The sequence below is a fragment of the Alligator mississippiensis genome, chromosome 2 (genome assembly GCF_030867095.1).
Source record: "Alligator mississippiensis isolate rAllMis1 chromosome 2, rAllMis1, whole genome shotgun sequence".
NCBI classification, from domain to species: domain Eukaryota; kingdom Metazoa; phylum Chordata; order Crocodylia; family Alligatoridae; genus Alligator; species Alligator mississippiensis.
The window spans coordinates 236,830,395-236,849,458 of NC_081825.1; the positions used below are offsets into that span (position 1 = coordinate 236,830,395).

At 46.8% G+C, this 19,064-nt stretch overlaps 1 protein-coding gene across 6 annotated transcripts in view; it reads left to right on the forward strand.

Moving 5' to 3' along the window:
* Positions 1 to 19,064, forward strand: part of UBR1 (ubiquitin protein ligase E3 component n-recognin 1) — a 132,818-nt gene that overhangs the window by 74,887 nt on the left and 38,867 nt on the right. For all 6 annotated transcript variants that reach the window (XR_009460180.1, XM_059722944.1, XM_019496516.2 and 3 more), the window contains exons 29-31: positions 934 to 1,121; positions 6,908 to 7,113; positions 11,558 to 11,651. Coding sequence is in view for 5 of the 6 variants with exons in the window: in XM_059722944.1 (XP_059578927.1) it covers positions 934 to 1,121; positions 6,908 to 7,113; positions 11,558 to 11,651 (488 nt within the window). In the remaining variant the exon portion in view is untranslated. The remainder of the gene's footprint in view (positions 1 to 933; positions 1,122 to 6,907; positions 7,114 to 11,557; positions 11,652 to 19,064) is intronic.

Below are 19,064 nucleotides of genomic sequence, written 5' to 3' on the forward strand. Positions count from 1 at the left end.
TCTGCAAACAGTCATATTGGATACCACTTCTGGCATTAAGTAATGACATATGTCCAAAAACTGTTATTTAATTAGTTAAATCCAAGTCTGAATATTGAGCCTGTACTGTTCACTTATTTCTAATTAATATTCATAGCATTGCTCTTTTTGCTGTTGTACAATCTGTGTTCAAGAATTGCAGAAGAAATCTCTTTTTTCTTAGCATTAACTTGTGCTGCATGCCAAAGTTTATTTTGGCAGATAGTTATAAATAATTTATGCTTTCTGTGGCTACAGGTGGAGACATAAGTGTTGGTAGATGGCCTAGTTAGTATACTAGTATTTGCCTTGTCAGTTTGGCTTTTGTCAATTTGCCTTTAATGGTCTTCTGTTTATATTAACTATGGAGAAGGTAAAGATTTCACAAGGCTGAGAAACATGGATTTGCTATACCCTCCCCCACCTGCAATTTTTACTAGCCACTAGGAAGTCAGACCGTTATTTGTTTTGTATTGTCTAAATACAGTACTGACTAGATAAAATTGATAGACCTAATAATTACCTGGCTAATTAGGGATACAAAGATTCAAAAGAATTTGGCTTTGTTGATACTTTTAGTCATTTTCACTTCAGTTTTGCAGGAGACATAAAAACTTGGGAGCTTGAACTGATGTCTAAATAGGTAAATAAAGGCAAAGCTAGGTTTCTGATACAGTTGTAGCTTAGTATCTGTTTAACTATAAATGTATTCTGTTAATGCCTTGTGTTTCTGGGTAATATTTTGAGTTTGGTTTTAGGCTTTTCAAATTTAATTTATTTTAACCATCACAGTGTCTATTCTTTGGGAAATCTGGTATGAGCAGTTAAAATATCTACCTTTTGGGGACTAATTCTTGTCATTGTTTAATTGTTATTTTTATTAGCTTATAGTCTCTTTGTTTGTTTCTTGGTAAGACCCAGAGCACTCAGGACAAAGATAAGGCTGAGCGGAAAAGAAAGGCAGAAGCAGCCAGACTGCATCGTCAGAAGATAATGGCCCAGATGTCTGCCTTGCAGAAGAATTTCATTGAAACTCATAAACTCCTGTATGAAAACACACAGGAGGCGCAGGGAAGAGAGGATTCCATTATGGAGGAAGAAAGGTAAAGAGAAGCAAATATCCAGAGTTCTAATGAAAAAAAAAAAAATTATTTCCTCTTACTTGCATGTTAAAGCCCTGGATTAGAGAATTAGGGAGAACCAACATCTCTGAGAATTAAGATGTAAATGCTAATGTCAGAGAAGTACAGATGTTTAGGAATGCAACAAACTTTTTGCATAAGATAAACTATAGAAAAAAAATTTTCTTGCTTCAGGTAAAAGACACCACATTACCTATCATGAGTCTGGCCTGCTAGGCACTTTCATCCAGCCCACGGCACCCCTCAACAAATAGTTCCCTGCCCAGCCCTTCTGCCCGCAAGGGTGGAAGCAAGGTGCCTGCACCTGCCCCCAACATATCCTATTATGCCTCGCTCCCTCCCTCATGGGCAGAAGGGTGGGCCCTGCTAGCACCGGGCCAGGCTGCTGCTGCAGGCTTCCCCAGGGTCCTGCTCCCTTTGGGCAGCAGGTAGAGAAGCTGCGGGTGGGAGCCCAGAGTTTAGGGCTGGGTGGCTCAGAGCACAGAGCCCTCATCTAAGTGGGTGGCAGCAGTGTGGAGCTCGGGTGGGCAGGGTGTGAGGGGGGAGGGGTATGGAGACCTTTCCACACGCCCCCCTTTCCCCCCATGGTGCACAACCATGGCAGGCAGTGGGGGGCAGCAGCAAGGGAGTACTCTGCTCAGCGCTGGCGCCTGACTCCTGGTATCACCAGCACTGTGAGGAGTGCAGCCCCTGCCAGGCCGTTTTGTTTCCCTGGCATTCCCCGCACTCACGGGGCAAAGGAAGGAAGCCCAAGGCACTGGAGTGGGCTGGGGTAGGTAAAGCAGTGGCTCCAGCACTTGGGGCTTCCCTCCTGTGCCCTGCGAGTACGGGAAGTGCCAGGGAAGGAAATGGTCCAGCGGGGGCTGCTCTTCTTGCTGTGACGTGCAACACTGGCTAGAGCCAGGCACCAGTGCCCCAACCTGCTGCTGCACCATGGTGGGAGTGTGCAAAGGGTCCACTCACACCCTACAAACCATGCACGCACATGCACGTACACACACACACACCCCCCTCCAGTATTGACTGCAGGAGAGGACAGTGTGTTCCAGAGCCACACACCCACACCCCACAAATGCCACACAATCCCGCAACATACCCTATGCCCCCCACATACAGCCATACCCTCTCACAAAATCGCCCTACACACCCCCGCACACTCCACCATAAGCACCCCTACACACCCCACCATACACCCTCCCCACTGTACATAATCATCCTTAACCACACCCCCCAACACAATATAAAAGACTAAGAATTTATGTTTTAGTTATTATGCAATCACCTCTATATACAGTACACAAACACAAATCATGACAAAAATATTTTTGTAATAAAATTAAAATGTTATAGTAGATGTTTGACTTCTAGTGTATGATTTGTTTTTTTCTGGTTCTAGTATGGCAACTCCCCCTTCCCAAAAGCGGGGCAAAGGGAGGGACTTCTGGTGGCAAAGGCCAGGGGCTAGGGGTGGAGCTTCCAGTCCCAAGGTGGCAGTCAGGGGGCGGGGTACCTGTCAAGGGGTGGGGCTACCCATGCGGCTCTCAGTAGCTCACCAAACCTCATTAAGCGGCCCTCTGTTCAAAGTAATTGCCTGCCCCTGGGCTAGGGGGAGTGGGAGGTGGCTCGTCAGGCAGGGGGCACCATGTGTACGTGTGTGCTCACACATGCATGTGGCTTCCAGGCAGCCTGGAGAGCAGTTCCTGCAGGTAAATCTGGGTTGGGGGGAGGGGGATTGAGATGCCCATAAAGAGGCAGAGAGTGAGTTAAGCAAGGCAGGGCTGGGGCTGGGGCTATTTCCAGCTGGGACATGTGTGGGGTTTCGAGCCTGGGGCCGGAATGCACGGCTGCAGGGCCCAGGCGGAGAGTGGGACAGGACCATGGTCAGCTTGTCTGGGGGGCAGGGGTAGGGCTAGCTTTTATCATGCCCTGTTGCATCCCTGTGACGCTATAATGGGTCTTGTACCAGGCAAGGAGACTAAGGCATGGTTGTCCTAAACTAAAAGCAGGTTAATTGAACCCTAACAGATACAATTCTGATTAGAACTGAAGTAGCAATAGCAGTTTAAAAATGTTAGGTTTGTAGTTAGTCAAAGCAGATGCTCACCACCCTGAAATGTTGTGAATGCAACTTCACTGGTTGATCAGGCCGTGAAATCTTGTCTGGGGGACTCCTGGCTGCTCCCTTATCTGATGCCGAGACAGGATCTTGGATTGGTAACAGGATTTCTTCATGCTTTCTTCAGGAGTGTTCCAAGGAGGGGTTCCAACTCTTGTTCTTGTATATACCTTATCGTTACTGCATTATCATTAATACATTAGCATAAGCTCTTCCCTACAATGCATATTAATGAGCCTATTTCTGCTTGCCTTATATGACTATTTGTAACTGGAGTTTTCCAGCAGCTAAAAGTGAGTTTATTCTTAGGTAGGGGTTAGTTTTGCTATGGATAATTTCCCTTTTCTCCCCAGCCAAATTTTGTATTTTGGTCAGCCCAGTTCCTGTTTCAACTTTGGTCATCAGATCAGGGTACTCCCAGACTTCTTTTCCTTTGCCAGGGGTTGGTCAGAGTGACCTGTCTGTCAAATTTCTGCTGGGTTACGCCTAGTTGCAGCTAAGAATAAGCGTGCAGCAAACACAGACATCAATCTTTTGCCAAGCGCCAGTACTATCAAGCTGGGCCCCAAAGCCTCCGGGTCTGCTGCGAGCCCTGCGCTGCCACAGCGAAGTGCCCCTGCCTGTGTGGCAGCAGCCCATGTGGCAGCAGCAGGAGGTGGTGGCACAGAGTTGTTCCTCTTGCTTGCTGCTGCTGGGTGGGTCAGGGATGCTTCGCCATGGTGGTGCCAGGCTCGCAGCAGTGTGATTGAGCTTCCCTGTCCAGCCCCACTCTGGCCTGTTACGCCAGGTCCCATCTGCTGAGCTGCAGAGGCTGCAGGGGGGAGGGCAACAGGACCGGGAGCCCAAGCCTGCAGTGAGCAGCCTGCACCTACCCCCATCATGGGCTCTGTTCCGGCCGTGCCACCCACAGGGGAGGGGAAGCTGGGCTCTTCACTCTGCTCTGCCACAGCAGCTGCCACCTCCCACAAGTGGTAGCCAAGGCTCTGGTGCTACTGCAGGGGGTGGGGGGCTGCAGACTTGAGTCTCTGGCCCTATATCACTGGCAGCTGGGGACCATTTCTAGCAGGACTGGGGGGCTGTGGGTGGGGGGCAAGGGGCACCAGCAGAGTCAGGGGGTGTTGGGTTGGGGAGCGAGAGGCCACCAGCATGGCTGGGGAGCTGTGGCCTGGGTGTGAGGGTCCTAGACCTGTGTCCTGGTGAGCAAAGGGGGCAGGGGCACTCTAATTTTCCACGATAAAAAAAAACCCAAAATCAAATACAAATATTTATAGGTATTTAGAATTTATTTTATTATAGTGATTTGAGGCATTGGTAGGCTTCCAAATTGCTTTAAAATGTATCAATAAAATATTGTGTTGAATTAATATCTATATATACAGTGGTATTTAATTTTAATCATGGATTTTGGGGGGTTTATCAGTGAATTTGCAATTTTCATCTGAGAATATGCTATTTTTAAACGGAGAAAACCAGGATCCATGTTAGCATCATTCAGCCACATGTAGCTGACATGAACAGGAGCACTTCTTGAGCTTCAGTAAAAGCATTGGACATCTTCAAAAAGAGTGTCTTGTGTTTACACTAAAAGCTTTTGGAAGCTTATCTCTGTTACTCAAAGGTACAATGAGGAGGGTTTTGTAACTGACAGCATATTTAGCAAAATACTCTTACTGTGAATGTGGCTTGTACCAGCATGTCAGTGCTCAAACCAGTGCTGGTTGTTTTGCTTCTGGAGGGGCAATTAAGGGGGCTGGAATTAGCTTTCCTAATCAAATACTTTTTTTGGATAAGCAGCTTGCACACTAAAAACTCTTTGCTAGTAAAATCAACTGGTATAGGTGTACTGGCAAAGCACTCCTAGTGTATACCTAGCCTAACATCTGATTCATAGAGACGTATGATATAACAGAGAACAGTATTATGTGAGAAATGACCAAAACTAAGAATTAGTTAATTTCTATAGGGGTGTAGGTTGTAGCTGTGTTGGCCTAAGGACATAGGCAGACAAGGTTCCTTGGGTGAATCTGATATCTTTTATTAGACCAACCCAAATGGTTGGAGAATAGTTATTAAGCAAGCTTTCGGATTCAAAAACCCTTCGTCAGGCTAAGGAAGTTTCAGCAGTTGGTGTGTGCTCTTCCTGGATGGAATGAAAAGTAAAGAAGCCAGCGGCTGGGCTGGTATGCATACAAGACAGGTAGTCAGTGAAAATGTAGATTGAGGAGTCAATGGGTGAGAGACAGGCAAGCCGGGGGGAGAGAAGGGGGATGAAAGTGGAGAGATACCTGGGGAGCCAGATGTCAGGCAGGTTATATTGTGTCATAAATCCAATGTCTATATTTAGTCCATGATTTTTAGTATCCAGGAGGTTGATGAAGTGGAGTTCATAGGCTCGTCTCTGGGAAGTGTTTTGTAAGTTTCCTTTGAGGATCAGGACCGAGAGATTGGAGAGACAGTGGTTTTCTTGTGAGAAATGTGCCCCCACAGGTAAATGGGTATTTCTGTCTTTGATAGATTTCCGGAGTGCATTCATTCTGGTGCGCAGTTGTTGTTTGGTCTCTCCTACGTATTTTCCATCAGGGCATTTGGTGCATTGGATGAGATATATTACATTTCTGGAGGTGCAGCTGTAAGATCCAGGAATGCTGATGGCTCTGTTGTGGGGTGTAGTAATAGTGGGGGTGGTGGAGATGTGTGGGCAGGTTTTGCATTTCTTGTCATGGCGTGGTCTGGATCCTTCTGGTGTGTTCTGGGCTTGAGGAAGTTTGCTTCTGGTGATGAGGTTAGCGAGGTTCGGTGCTTGTTTGAAGGCTAGGATGGGTGGCTCTGGGAGGATCTTTTTAAGAATAGAGTCTCTTTCTAGTAAATCCTCAAACAGTTGCAACCCATACTAGAATCTACATCTTCACTGACTACCTGTCTTGTATGCATACCAGCCTAGCTGCTGGCTTCTTTACTTTTCATTCCATCCAGGAAGAGCACACACCAACTGCTGAAACTTCCTTAGCTTGACGAAGGGTTTTTGAACCCGAAAGAAAGCTTGCTTAATAACTATTCACCAACTATTTGGGTTGGTCTAATAAAAGATATCAGATTCACCCAAGGAACCTTGTCTGTCTTAATTTCTATATGCATTAACCTTTAAAAATTCAGCTTCTGTAAAGCATCTTCCAACATCTGAACATAAATAAGCATCTTCATATGCAGTTCTAATTGTATTTTACCTGAGAAATGCAAAGGCTTGATGTGCCACAACAGAATAAACCAAGTCATAGAAACTGTTTCTGTAGGTATTCTTGAAGTATAATAAAGAAAATGGTACTGACTGAGTAAGATTAAATACATTAAATGCGTTTTAAATTGAATACAGCTCGAATTTCCTACTACTTTGAATCTGTTTCTTTTTGTAGTGGTGTACTACTGTAGCTACCATATTCCCTTGTAAAGCTATTCATGTTTCAGGGGTGAGAGAAATAATTTTTGTATTAGTTGTATTTAAACATGTTGGCATGAAAGGTATTGTATACATGTTAAGTGGTAAAATATATATTTTAGCTGCCTACAAGTAAGTGCATTTCTTCATGAGGAGTCAGCTGTTTATTTCTGACCCCTTTCACTTCTCTTCCTGCAGCATACCCATAGCTATTAATCACTACAGAATTGCCTTGGGTCCCAAACGAGGGCCATCTGTTACAGAAAAGGAGGTGTTGACCTGTATTCTTTGTCAAGAGGAACAAGAAGTGAGACTGGAGAATACTGCAATGGTACTATCGGCCTGTGTCCAGAAATCCACTGCCTTAACTCAGTACCGTGGGAAAACTCTTGAAGACTCAGATGGTATGTGTATCGCTTCAGTTTATAAGCTGTCACTGTTCCCTTCCTAGGTGTAGTTAATTAAACCCTTCAGCCCATCAGATTGCTGTATGAGTACTCTTAATTAAAAGTCAATTAAGGATTTTAAACCAATCCAAAATTCTTGTCATAAAATGAAAAGTGAGATTTGTGTAGAATTACTACCATTTTCCCCAGCAAATCAAAGATGAATTATATGTGCACATAACACAGAGACAATGGAATGAATTATAAGTGCACATAACACACAGATAAAAAAATCTCAATAAGCTGTGGAAACTAGTAAGTAGGGAAGATATTCTAAGGAAAAGGGCAGATATTGAAAGAGAGTATTAAAGAGACTATGGCAGACTCCCAGTTTAAGTAGTATTTCGGTAGGGACCAATATTGCAAGTAGCAAATTTGCTTGTGATTAGGAACTCTTCAGTAGCACATGTGCAGATGGCTGACTGGGAGCAAATATGCTCCCAGTTAGCTGGGCAGCATGGGGTGGGAGATTTGCTTCCTGCACCTAGGAACTGTTTGCTGCCAGGACAGGTTCCACCACTGGAACCTGGGTAGAGACAGTCCTCCTGGCCTAGCAGCAAGGAGCTCCCAGCCCCTGCTCCACAATTGCCTTGATCTGCCCCTCTCCCTCTCCATGCCCCTTCCTACCCAGATTTACACTGCTCTTCAAGCTGCCAGGCTGTATATTGGCAATTGGATCAGTATCAGCCGATATGGCTGGCTAATAATTGGTAATGGCCAGAAAAACCTTTATCAGTGCACTTCTACTCAGTAATGGAAAACAACTATGAAGTTGATTAAATGCAACCAGCACTGAGCATGACTAAAACACCTAGTCTATATTGGGCAAGCATTCATGATAGGTTACTACACCCCATTTGAATAAGAGATATGGTAGTGTTCATTGTGCTTAGTCCTCCTCAATGCAGACTGTTTTTCAAGTCATAGCGAGCCACATTTTGATTTCCTCTTCACTCCCACAGCTGAGCTGCACCTTTTTTTCCCATTTCCAATGATTTTTGTTTCTTCACTAGCCTTAAATACCTAGCACACATCACCAAATTGGTTCACCCAGAAACACTGTCACCCCCTTACTCGGTGCATTGTATTTGATTAGTGTGGCTCTGCCCTCTGTGGGGTGGACCTGGAACAGGTATCCCTGTACTGCATCTACATATAAATTTTTGGGGAGTCCCAAGACTCGCGACAAGAACATCCACTTTGTCATGCATGGGGGACTAATTAGCACATGGATCTTTTGTGGGGGCTATCTGGAGCAGCGTTTCTCAAACTTTTTTGTACCAGGACCCATTTGGAAACATCAATGGCCAGTCCTGACCCAGTGCCCCTCACTCTCAACCCACTGCCCCCTGACACCCAGTATGTGGGGCAAGTGGGGCTTCAAGCAGCTTCTTGCAGGCTGGAAGTCTGCCAGCCTCAGTGACTGTGTAGGGGATGTACATGCACCCCCTGAGATCGCTGGTGCCCCCCCTGCGAGTGCTGGCTGGGGAGTGGGTGTGCCAGGAGAAGCAGCTTGTGCTACTGGGTCAGCATGATTGGCTGCAGGTGATCCCCATCCCTCCAGTCGGTGAGATTGGCTGTGGGGGGACCTCCCCCAACCCCTGGTTGGCGTGAGAGGGCACATGCCCCCCCGACTCAGGAGGCATCAGTCGCCTGTGGCCAGCCTGCATGGGAAAACCCCCAGTTTCCCATGTTCTTCTCCTTTAAAGAAGAAACCATTTTTAAAGTTTGTTTGTGACCTTTTCATACATTCTTTTGTTCCACTTCTGGGTCATGACCCATGGGTTGAGAAATGCTGATCTGGAGTACACACATATGCTGAGCTGTGCGGTCACCATGGCTTAAAATGCTGTTAACTCAGCTGGCACCCATCCCAATGAACTATGTGGTAAATCATGACCCTTTGGCTTTGGACTAATATCATGCAGTTTGTACTGGTATATAAGTAGGTACAAAAGTGCTGCTTAAAAGTGTGTTTACGGAGTACCTGTGCTAAAACTTGGAATAGTTTCAAAAAAGGTAAAATGCATTAATTCTGAGTGAACTAAGACTATGGGTACCTGTAGTAATTTGCCTATATACAAATTACTACAGGCATATTTCTTTCAAAGTCAGTTTTCAAAATTTGCTCCTCACTTCCATGTACTCAAGGAGAGCAAGGTCTAACAGTAAGGATGGAGGGGGGAAGAAGTTGGGGTGGGGGGCAGAGACCTGACCCACAGATTTATTTTCCCGGCTGCAGCAGTAGGATGAGGACAAATTAAAGGCCAGCCTCCAATAATTAAATTCTATACCTGGAAAATTATAACAAACCTTATAAGTTTTCGATATATAGAATCTAATTATGGCGAGTCGTCTTACATTGAGGGTATTTATAATAATGTAGGGGATAACAAAAAGCCAAATTAGATTTTCAAGAACAAATTGCAGCAAACAAATCTCTAATTTACTCTCAACAATGTAACTACATAAAGAGGAAACGTATACTGTAGGTATGTTACATCTTGATTTTGGTAGTCAGCAAATAAATTAAATTTTTGTAAGGTGGAGGTATGCAACTGATAGATGAAGTGGTACACATTAGCTGAGGGAATGAGAAAAGTTTTGTATTATAAACCATATGGTATGTATTTTAGCAGTGACAGTATAAATCAGTTGCTGCTCTCCTACTACATACTCTGTCCGTCCATAGCATCAAGTTGTCTGTGAAAAATCATGCTTATTCAACTTATTAACATAAAAGTGAGCATGAGTGGAATGCAGAAAGTTGAATCATTCATGCCCATTTTGGCTGCTTTTCCTTTGTCCTTGTACCTAATGTTCAGAATAAATCAAAGTTAGTAATGAGACTCTTGTGTCCAGGCAAGCTCATTGTTAGTGACCATTCACAAGTTCTCTGCGCTTAACTGTGTGTGTTTATCAACATAACAGGGGAAAGAAGGAAAGTTATTTTCGTTTACTAAGGCCATTAGCAGATATCTGAACTCTTTATACTTAGTTCCTTTCCAGTTCACATATAAAGAATATATCTTTAAATGTTTTTTTCCCTAAAATATATGAGCAGGAAAACACACTAATACCACAATGTGTACACATTTCAGAAGTAGTTTTGCACCAGGGTGTATCAGCCTATTCTCTAATTCTAGCACTTTATAAGATATAACTTACTACCCTATGCGAGCGGAAGCCTTGGATTTGCGTTCGCTCACTTGCTCTCTTCTGCTGTCTATCTCCCCCTCTCTCCCCCTTTCCTCTTCCCCCATATAGGTATGGAAAGAATGTGCAAGCGTGGGGGGAGGGAGGAACGGGGAGAGAGGGAAGAGGAGGGGGAGAACTTGACTATACATATGGGAAGCGAGACAATGTATATGCAATAAAAGTAGCAACCCCCAAAATATAATATAATATTGGTGGATTTTTTTTTTGCTGCTTTTATCGTGTCTATATTATTATTCAAGTTTACCTGTTCAGAACCAGAAAACACTTCTTATAAAGGTTGGCACAGTTGTTGTGATTCAGTTGTGCACTCCTCAGATTTTATTCCATGAAAAATGAAATCTGACTCTAACTGTATATTGCAGGGGTTTTCAACCTTTTTTAGTCTATGTACCCCCTGGCGGCTGGATGCTGACCAGGGGGATAGTGCGTGGTTGGACATGGAGCAGGGAGGCAGGGACAGTACACAGGCAGGCAGGGATAGAGCACTGCTGCCTCCCAGGAGCAGGGCTGTGGCAGGGTGGGGAAGCTCACTGGGCTAGTTTGTGGTGACAGCAGCAGAAGGGCACCACTGCCCTTGCCCCATCCCGGCCCTGCTCTTGGGAGGCAGCAGTGCTCCATCCCTGCCTGCCCATGCATACCTCCTAGGACCAGTCCAAGTATCCCGAGGGGTATGCAGCCCCCTGATTGACAACCCCTGGCATATTGCAACACAACAAAACCTGTCAGGTTCTTTTAATAGTGTTGCTAGTTAATTTCTTTTCAAACAAAATGAATCAGAATGCAAGTGCAAGATGGGCTTTACTTTGACATTTGATATATAGTTAGTCTTTTGTCATTAGTCAACTTATTATCACCAAATACAAGGCCAAAGGTAATGCAGCTGAAATTCTAGACAGGTAAAGTTGACTGAGTATTTTGATGCCTTTTTCCAGGAGAAAATACTATTTCTAATTGAAGAAAATTCATCTCCTAGCTAAAATTGTTTTCAGATTTCATTTTTTAAACTTCATCATTTTGCAGTAGCATAGCTGGGTGGCTGTCAGCATATTGCAAAACTTTCAGATTTCTAACTTGACTGTGTATACAGTGGAAAAATAATAGTAATGAAAAGGATTTGTGTCTGAATTGATCAAGTGTATACTATCTTTCTTTTCAACTTTATTTCTTTGTTTTGTTTTTCTAGGTATGCTTGATCCTCTTTTCATGCATCCTGATTTGTCATGTGGAACTTATACAGGAAGCTGTGGTCATGTGATGCATGCAGCCTGCTGGCAGAAGTAAGGATTATATCTTTGCAGTTTTATTTTGTATTTAGAAGATAATCTGTTTCTAAAGCATTTAAGGGCGTGCAAGCACCATAATAAAAATACTGAAATTTAAATAAGTTTTCAATCAGTTTAAGTACCCAGCCAAGAAAGAATGAAAGCAACCTGGCAAATAGCAGTCTCAAACCAAGAGAGAAAGGCATCAGTAAAAGGAAGTAGTATCCTGTTTGGCTAAAAGAAGAGTTTGGCTCCAGCTCCTGGCTGCCTTCCACCCACTCCGCTGCACCAGGTGAGCAGAGTGGGTGGAAGGCAGCCAGGAACTGGAGCCAGAGCCCAGCATGCTGGGGGAGGAGCCACCTAGCTGAAGCTTCCTCCTGGCCAGGAGTGGTGGTGCAGGAGGAGGAGCCCCTGGAGACAAGGAGAGCAGGGCAGCACCCAGGCGGCAGCAGCCACACTGGGATCACCCCTGCCGGAATCTGTGCACACTGGCCTGGGCTGAGCTGGCAGGAGTGGGCTGGAGCGTGGCATGGGCTGGCCTGGGCTGGGCTTAGTCCCGTGTAGAGGACCACAGGGCCAGCCACAGGCCAAATAGAATCAATTGGTGGGCTAGGTCTTGCCTACCCCTGCCCCTAGCTGATCATCACTGTCAGTTTAGGACATCGCAGTTTCCAATATACCTTAAATACTTAGGGACTTGATGGAAAAGAATTGTATCTAATGCTTTTGTAACAGTGAATAGTCTTTTAGCAAGAAATAGGACACAATTATTGGCAAAGTTTAAACCAGGGGCAGGCAAAGTACCTCCTGTGGGCTGGATCCAGCCAGCTAGGCACTTTCATCCTGCCCACGGCACTCACCAACTAATTGTACCCCACCCAGCCCTTCTGCCCATGATAGTGGGAGCGAGGAGCAGCACATCCTCAACAAGCAGCACTAGGTCAGAGGAGGGGCAGACTGAAGTGCTCTGGGTCAGAATACAAGGGGGTTGGAGGAAAGGGACTTAACAGTGGGGGTCTACTACAGACCACCCAACCAGGGAAAAGAGCTAGACCGGGAATTCTCAGGTCAGCTTGCAGAGGCAGTTAAGTCAAAGGATGTGGTCATCATGGGTGACATAAACTATCCAGGCATTTGCTGGGAAGAGCAGTCAGCCAGGTCTGATCACTCACATAGGTTCCTAGTCATGTTACAGGACCTCCGTCTAACCCAGGAGGTGCACAGTCCCACCAGGGGAAATGCTTTGGTAGACCTGGTCCTGGCCACAAGTGACGACCTGGTGAGGGGACTTGATCACCTGGGTGATAGCGATCATCGCCTATTGGAATTCACCATCCAGCGCAGGGTGGCAAAGGCCTGCAGCAAGACAGAAGCCCTGGACTTCAGGAGGGAGAATTTCATTGAGCTAAGGAAACTAGTTGGGGAGGTACTGAGATCCCAGAGGGTTATAGAGTTGGGAGTCCAAGAAGAGTAGTCGTTCCTGAAGGAGACGATCCTCCAAGCCCAAAGGGTGGCAATCCCAACACAGATCAAAGGGGGGAAGAGTGCTCAAAAGCCCCCATGGCTCACCAAAAGCAACCAGGAATGTCTCAAAGCTAAGAAGTAGGTGTACACCCAATGGAAGGAAGGGGACATCACCAGGGAGGACTATACCTCCGTTGCTCGGGATTGTAGGTGGGTTGTTAGGAAGGCCAAGGTGGAGATGGAACTGGGACTAGTGACCCAGATCAAGGATAACAAGAAATCCTTTTTTTAAATACATAGGGGGTAAAAAGAAGGTTCCGGGTAACATGGGGCCTCTGCAGGACACACTGGGAAATCTGGTTGTCGCACCAGATGACAAAGCTAACCTGTTTAACAATTTCTTTGCCTCCATTTTTCTGAGCAGGGACCAGGTCATCCCCCTAAGCAGGATCCCCGATGGTCCCAGGGGAGACGCAGCCAGGCCCAGGGTCAGAGAGGACCTAGTCAGGGAACTTCTGGTGGGACTGGACGTGTTCAAATCAGCAGGTCCTGACGATCTCCACCCCTGAGTGCTGAGGAAATTAGCAGAGGTCATTGCAAGACCCCTGGCACAGCTTTACGAGCACACGTGATGTTCTGGCGAGGTGCCAGAGGACTGTAAAAGGGCCAGTGTGGTCCCCATTTTCAAAAAGGAGGACCCAGGAAATTATAGGCCTGTTAGTCTTACCTCAGTCCTAGGGAAGCTCTTTGAGAAAATTTATCCAGGTGCACATCTGCGAGGGGCAAGCAGGGGAGTGTATGCTTAGGGGCAACCAACATGGGTTCATTAGAGGCAGGTCATAGATTCATAGAAGTAGGGTGGGAAGGGACCTTCTAGATCATCAAGTCTGATCCCCTGCCCTGGGCAGGAGAGAACTGGGCTCAAATGACCCCAGACAGGTAGACATCAAGCCTCCTCTTAAAGACCCCCAGGGTAGGAGCCATCACCACTTCCCTTGGAAGTTGGTTCCAGATCCTAGCCACCCTGACTGTGAAGTAATGCCTTTGGATGTCTAGTCTAAACCTACTCTCTAACAATTTGTGGCTGTTATTCCTTGTTACTTTGGGGGGCGCTAGGGGGAACAGAGTCTCTTCCAAACCCTGCTGGTCCCCCCTGGTGAGCTTATAGATAGCCACCAGGTCCCCCCTCAGCCTTCTCTTGTGAAGGCTGAACAGGTTAAGGTCCCGTAGCCTCTCTTCGTAGGGTCTGCCCTGCTGTCCCCGGATCATGCAGGTGGCCCTCCTCTGGACCCTCTCGATGTCCACATCCCTCCTGAAGTGTGGCGCCCAGAACTGAACACAGTACTCCAACTGTGGCCTGACCAGTGTTGCATAGAGGGTGAGGATCACCTCCTTGGCCCTGCTTGAGATGCATCTGTGGATGCACGACAAGGTACGGTTAGCCCTACTGACCATGACCTCGCATTGTCAGCCCCTGTTCATCTTGGAGTCAATAATGACTCCCAAGATCTCTTTCTGATCTGTCAGACCAACCTGGTGGCCTTCTATGACAAGGTCACAAAATCCTTGGACGCAGGTGTCGCAGTGGACGTAGTCTTTCTGGACTTTAGGAAGGCCTTCGACACTCTCTCAGCCCATTCTTGTTAAAAAATAAGGAGATTGAGGTGTCAGTGCCTACACAGTCAGATGGGTTGCCAATTGGCTGGAGGGCCACACCCAGAGAGTTGTGGTGGATGGGTCATTTTCAGCCTCGAGGGATGTGGGCAGTGGGGTCCCCCAGGGCTGTTCAATGTCTTTATTAGCAACTTGAACAAGGGGGTGAAAAGCACCTTGTTCAAATTTGCAGATGTCACTAAGATGTGGGGAGAGGTGGGCATGCTAGAAGAAAGAGACAGGCTGCAATTGGATCTGGACAGGTTACAGGAGTGGGCAGATGATAATAAGATGGTATTCAATAATGACAAGTGCAAGGTACTGCACCTGGGGAGGAGGAACCAGCAGCACACCTACAGGCTGGGGAACTCCCTTCTCATCAGCACAGGCAGAAAAGGATCTTGGAGTCATTATAGACTCCAAGATGAACATGAGCCACCAATATGGGGATGCAGTCAGGAAGGCTAACCACACCTTGTCATGCATCCACAGATGCATCACAAGCAGGTCCCAGGAGGTGATCCTCCCCCTCTGTGTGACATTGGTCAGGCCGCAGTTGGAGTACTGCGTCCAGTTCTGGGCGCCGCGCTTCAGGAGGGATGTGGACAACATCGAGAGGGTCCAGAGGAGGGCCAGCCACATGATCGGGGGCAGCAGGGCAGGCCCTACGAGGAGAGGCTACGAGACCTGAAACTGTTCAGCCTCCACAGGAGACGGCTGCGAGGGGATCTGGTAGCCTTCTATAAACTGGCCAATGGAGACCAGCAGGCAATGGTAGAGTCCCTGTTCCCCCAACCACTACTAGGAGTAACAAGAAATAACAGCCATAAGTTGATGGAGAGTAGATGCAGGCTAGATATCAGGAGGCACTACTTCACAGTCAGGGCAGCTAGGATCTGGGACCAACTTCCAAGGGAAGTGGTGCTCGCTCCTACCCTGGGGGTCTTCAAAAGGAGGCTAGATAGACACCTAGCCAGGGTCATTTGACCCTAGCATTCTTTCCTGCCCATGGCAGGGGATCCGACTTGATGATCTGCTCAGGTCCCTTCTGACCCTACCAACTATGAAACTATGAGGTGGCCACTTATACATACCCCACCAACATACCCTATTACTTCTCACTTCCACCCTCGTAGGCAGAGAGGCCTGGCCCTTCCAGCACACAGCTTCTGAGTGGGCCTGCTGCTGCCACTGCTGCAGCTGTTGCAAGATCTGCTCGGTTTCCCTGGCTCCAGGCCGCAGGTAGGGAAGTGGTGGGGGCTGCAGCTAGCTAGGAGCACAGAGCGTGGGGCTGGCAGCAGCACCACGCTGCCCTCCCCCAGGGCGGTGGCAGCAATGAGCTCAGGTGGGAGCAGGGTATGGGTGTGAGGGAGGGTGGGTGGGGGGAAGGTGTGCCCCCCCCCCCAACTGGCCACTGGCCACAGTTGGCAGTGGCAGCAGCAGTGGGGTGGGGGGGTGCTCAGGACATTCGTACCCTGTGTAGGTGTTGGCGCATGGTGGTGCACAGCTCTGGCCAGCACTGCACATTGCGGTGAGGAGCACAGCTCAGCTATGTCACCTCCCCATCACTGGTGCTCCCTGCCATACATGTGCAGCACCCACACTCATGCTTCACGGGAGGTAAGAACCACACACTGGAGCTGGCTGCCTGCCGCCGCTTCCTGCCATGTAGATCTTGGGACTCTGTGGGGGAAGTGGAGGCCTTTGCTTCCCCATGGAGTCTCAAGACCTGTGCAGCAGGAAGCAGTGGCAGGCAGCTGGCTCCAATGCATGGAGTTTCCCTCCTGTAGCATGCAAGTTCAAGGGAAGCACCAGTGATAGAGGTGGACCAGTTGGGCTGTGACCCTCACCACGATGTGCAGTGCTGGCTGGAGTCACATGCCACCAGGCACCAGTGCCTGCACTGGGCATGAGCATTCCTGCCTGCTGCTGCTGCGCCATGGGAGAAGTGGGGAGTGGAGGTACTCCATCTTCCCTCACACCCCACAAACACCATACCCCACATATACATCCCCCCAATATACCCTATTGCCCTTCCACACATGCAGCCACACCCCCTCACAACACCCCTGCACCATACACCCCCCCACGACACCCCCCCACATGATATACAAGACTAACATTTTTTTTAGTTATTTTCAATCACCTCTATATATACTATGCAAACAAATCATGACAAAACCTTTTTTTTGTAATAAAATTAAAATATGTTATAGTAGTAGTTTGACTTCTAGTGTATGACTTGTTGTTTTTTTTCTGGTTCTAAGATGGCAAACCTCCCCTCCAAAAAGGAGTATTTCTGCAGGGGGGCAAGGAGAGGGACTTCTGGTGGCAACGGTTAGGAGTTAGGGGAGGGACTTCTGGTCCCAAGATGGCAACCAGGGGTCAGGGCAACTGTCAAGGGGCAGGGCTATCCATTTGGCTCTCAGAAACTCGCCAAACCTCATTAAGCAGCTCTCCGCTCAAAATAATTGCCCACCCCTGGTTTAAACTGACATAAGCTGTGAAAAGTGAAGTTAATAACTTTACCATATTCAGACACTATCTGTAGATAAGAAGAAATGGATTATTATAAGTTATTATAATGTAGTACAGATACAGGCAATGTCTTGAGGCATTTTATTTTTATATTTCTGTTCTGTTTGCTGTAAATAAAACCTCATTATACTACAGTATGGACATGGAAGAGTAGATAATGCTTGAGATGAAATATCAATTTAAAAAACCCAAATAGGTATACGTGATTAAAATGATACAGAAGCTTGTTCTTTGAGTATAATACATGAGTAACATCTGCACAAATGTGGGGCAGTGTAGGGCCAGAAGGCAGCTTGCCTGCAGTCTTCCAGCAACTGCAGCAGAGGTGGGGAGGGGTGTGCACACAGCGGTGAGGAAGAGAGTGGGGCTGTGTCTGGGGCAGGTCCTGCCCAGCCACGGTGTGGTGCTGCTGTGCAGGAGCTTGTCTGGGGACATGGCTCCTGCTGCTACACGTAGCCCGGGAGGACACAGGTGGCATGTGCCCTGGATCTGCTTATGGGGAGGTAGGTTACAGGGAGAGGGCTGTAGCCACCCCAAAATTCACTGTAGCCCCTGCTCCCAGTGCTGCTGCCCACCCCAAGTGCAGTGTGGCCCAACCCCACAGCTGCGAAGAGCCCAGTGCAGCCTGCCCTTGCCCTGCATGCAGATCTGGGGCACACATCCCCCCATGCCTCCTGGGGTGCGTGCAACAGTGGGAGCCGCCCCTTATTCCCCACACTGGGCTCTCCCCGGGCAAACCACTTGTGGCTCCATCCCATGCCCCGCCCTGGTTGTGTAGAGCCTACCTCAACTCCTCTCCCTCCTTCATTGCTGGGGTCTCGATCTGCCCCCCCCCTCTGTTCCCCTTCTCCTCACCTCTTCCCGCATAGACTTAGCTGCTTGGGAGGCACATGCTCACTCCCCCCAAATAATGTTTTCCCTCCACCTACTATCTGCATCCACAAAGATTTAAATAGTACAGTGTTAGAACCCAGTTCCCATGCCCTTTTTAAGAAAAGATTACTTACTCTGTGGGTAAATGGGATAAAAATGGACAACAGGTTTCTCTTCTAATATGAGATTGTGCAAAAGGTTTGAGTACAGTCTTTTATGGCATTAACAGACATGCTAATGTACTAATTTTACTAAAAAAGATGGCTGCTACATATTCTTTTTGGAGACGTATGCCAGGTTTGGGGAGGCAGACTGATTCTAGATGCCTGACTTTATGTAAGTAGATTTTTAAATTGTGTCCTTTTTTCCTAGTGGAGTTGTCAATGCCGTTGAGACCATGAGTGAAATCTGAAGACTTGCTTATATAAGACAAATTTACAATGTAATCTTTACATTAATAGTCCAGTTCAGATTAGCCCTTTATATATTAAAAAGTCATTTGTTCTCCCTTCCTTTAGAAAACTAGCTTACTTAAGTAAATGATACCATCTGTCCCTTGACTGCATACCTGGCAGGCTTCCGTGTATTTTTTTTTTAATTTACTTACTAAAATTTACAGATACATATTCATGAGGCTGAATTTTATTCTAGTATGTTTTCTTAAACATAAATTATGCACTTCATTTCAACAATAACAAACCTATTATTTTAACATCTAACGGTGAGACTGCATCCTCATAAGAAGCAAACATTTTATGGCTCTTAATCCATGAAATGCTACTATTGGCTTTTGTTAATAAGATTAGAATGGAATGCTATGGGGCAATTTTATATTAATCATTTGGAATGACTGTGTGACAGACAGAGGGAAAGAGAGAGAGATGTAATCTATGGTGTGCC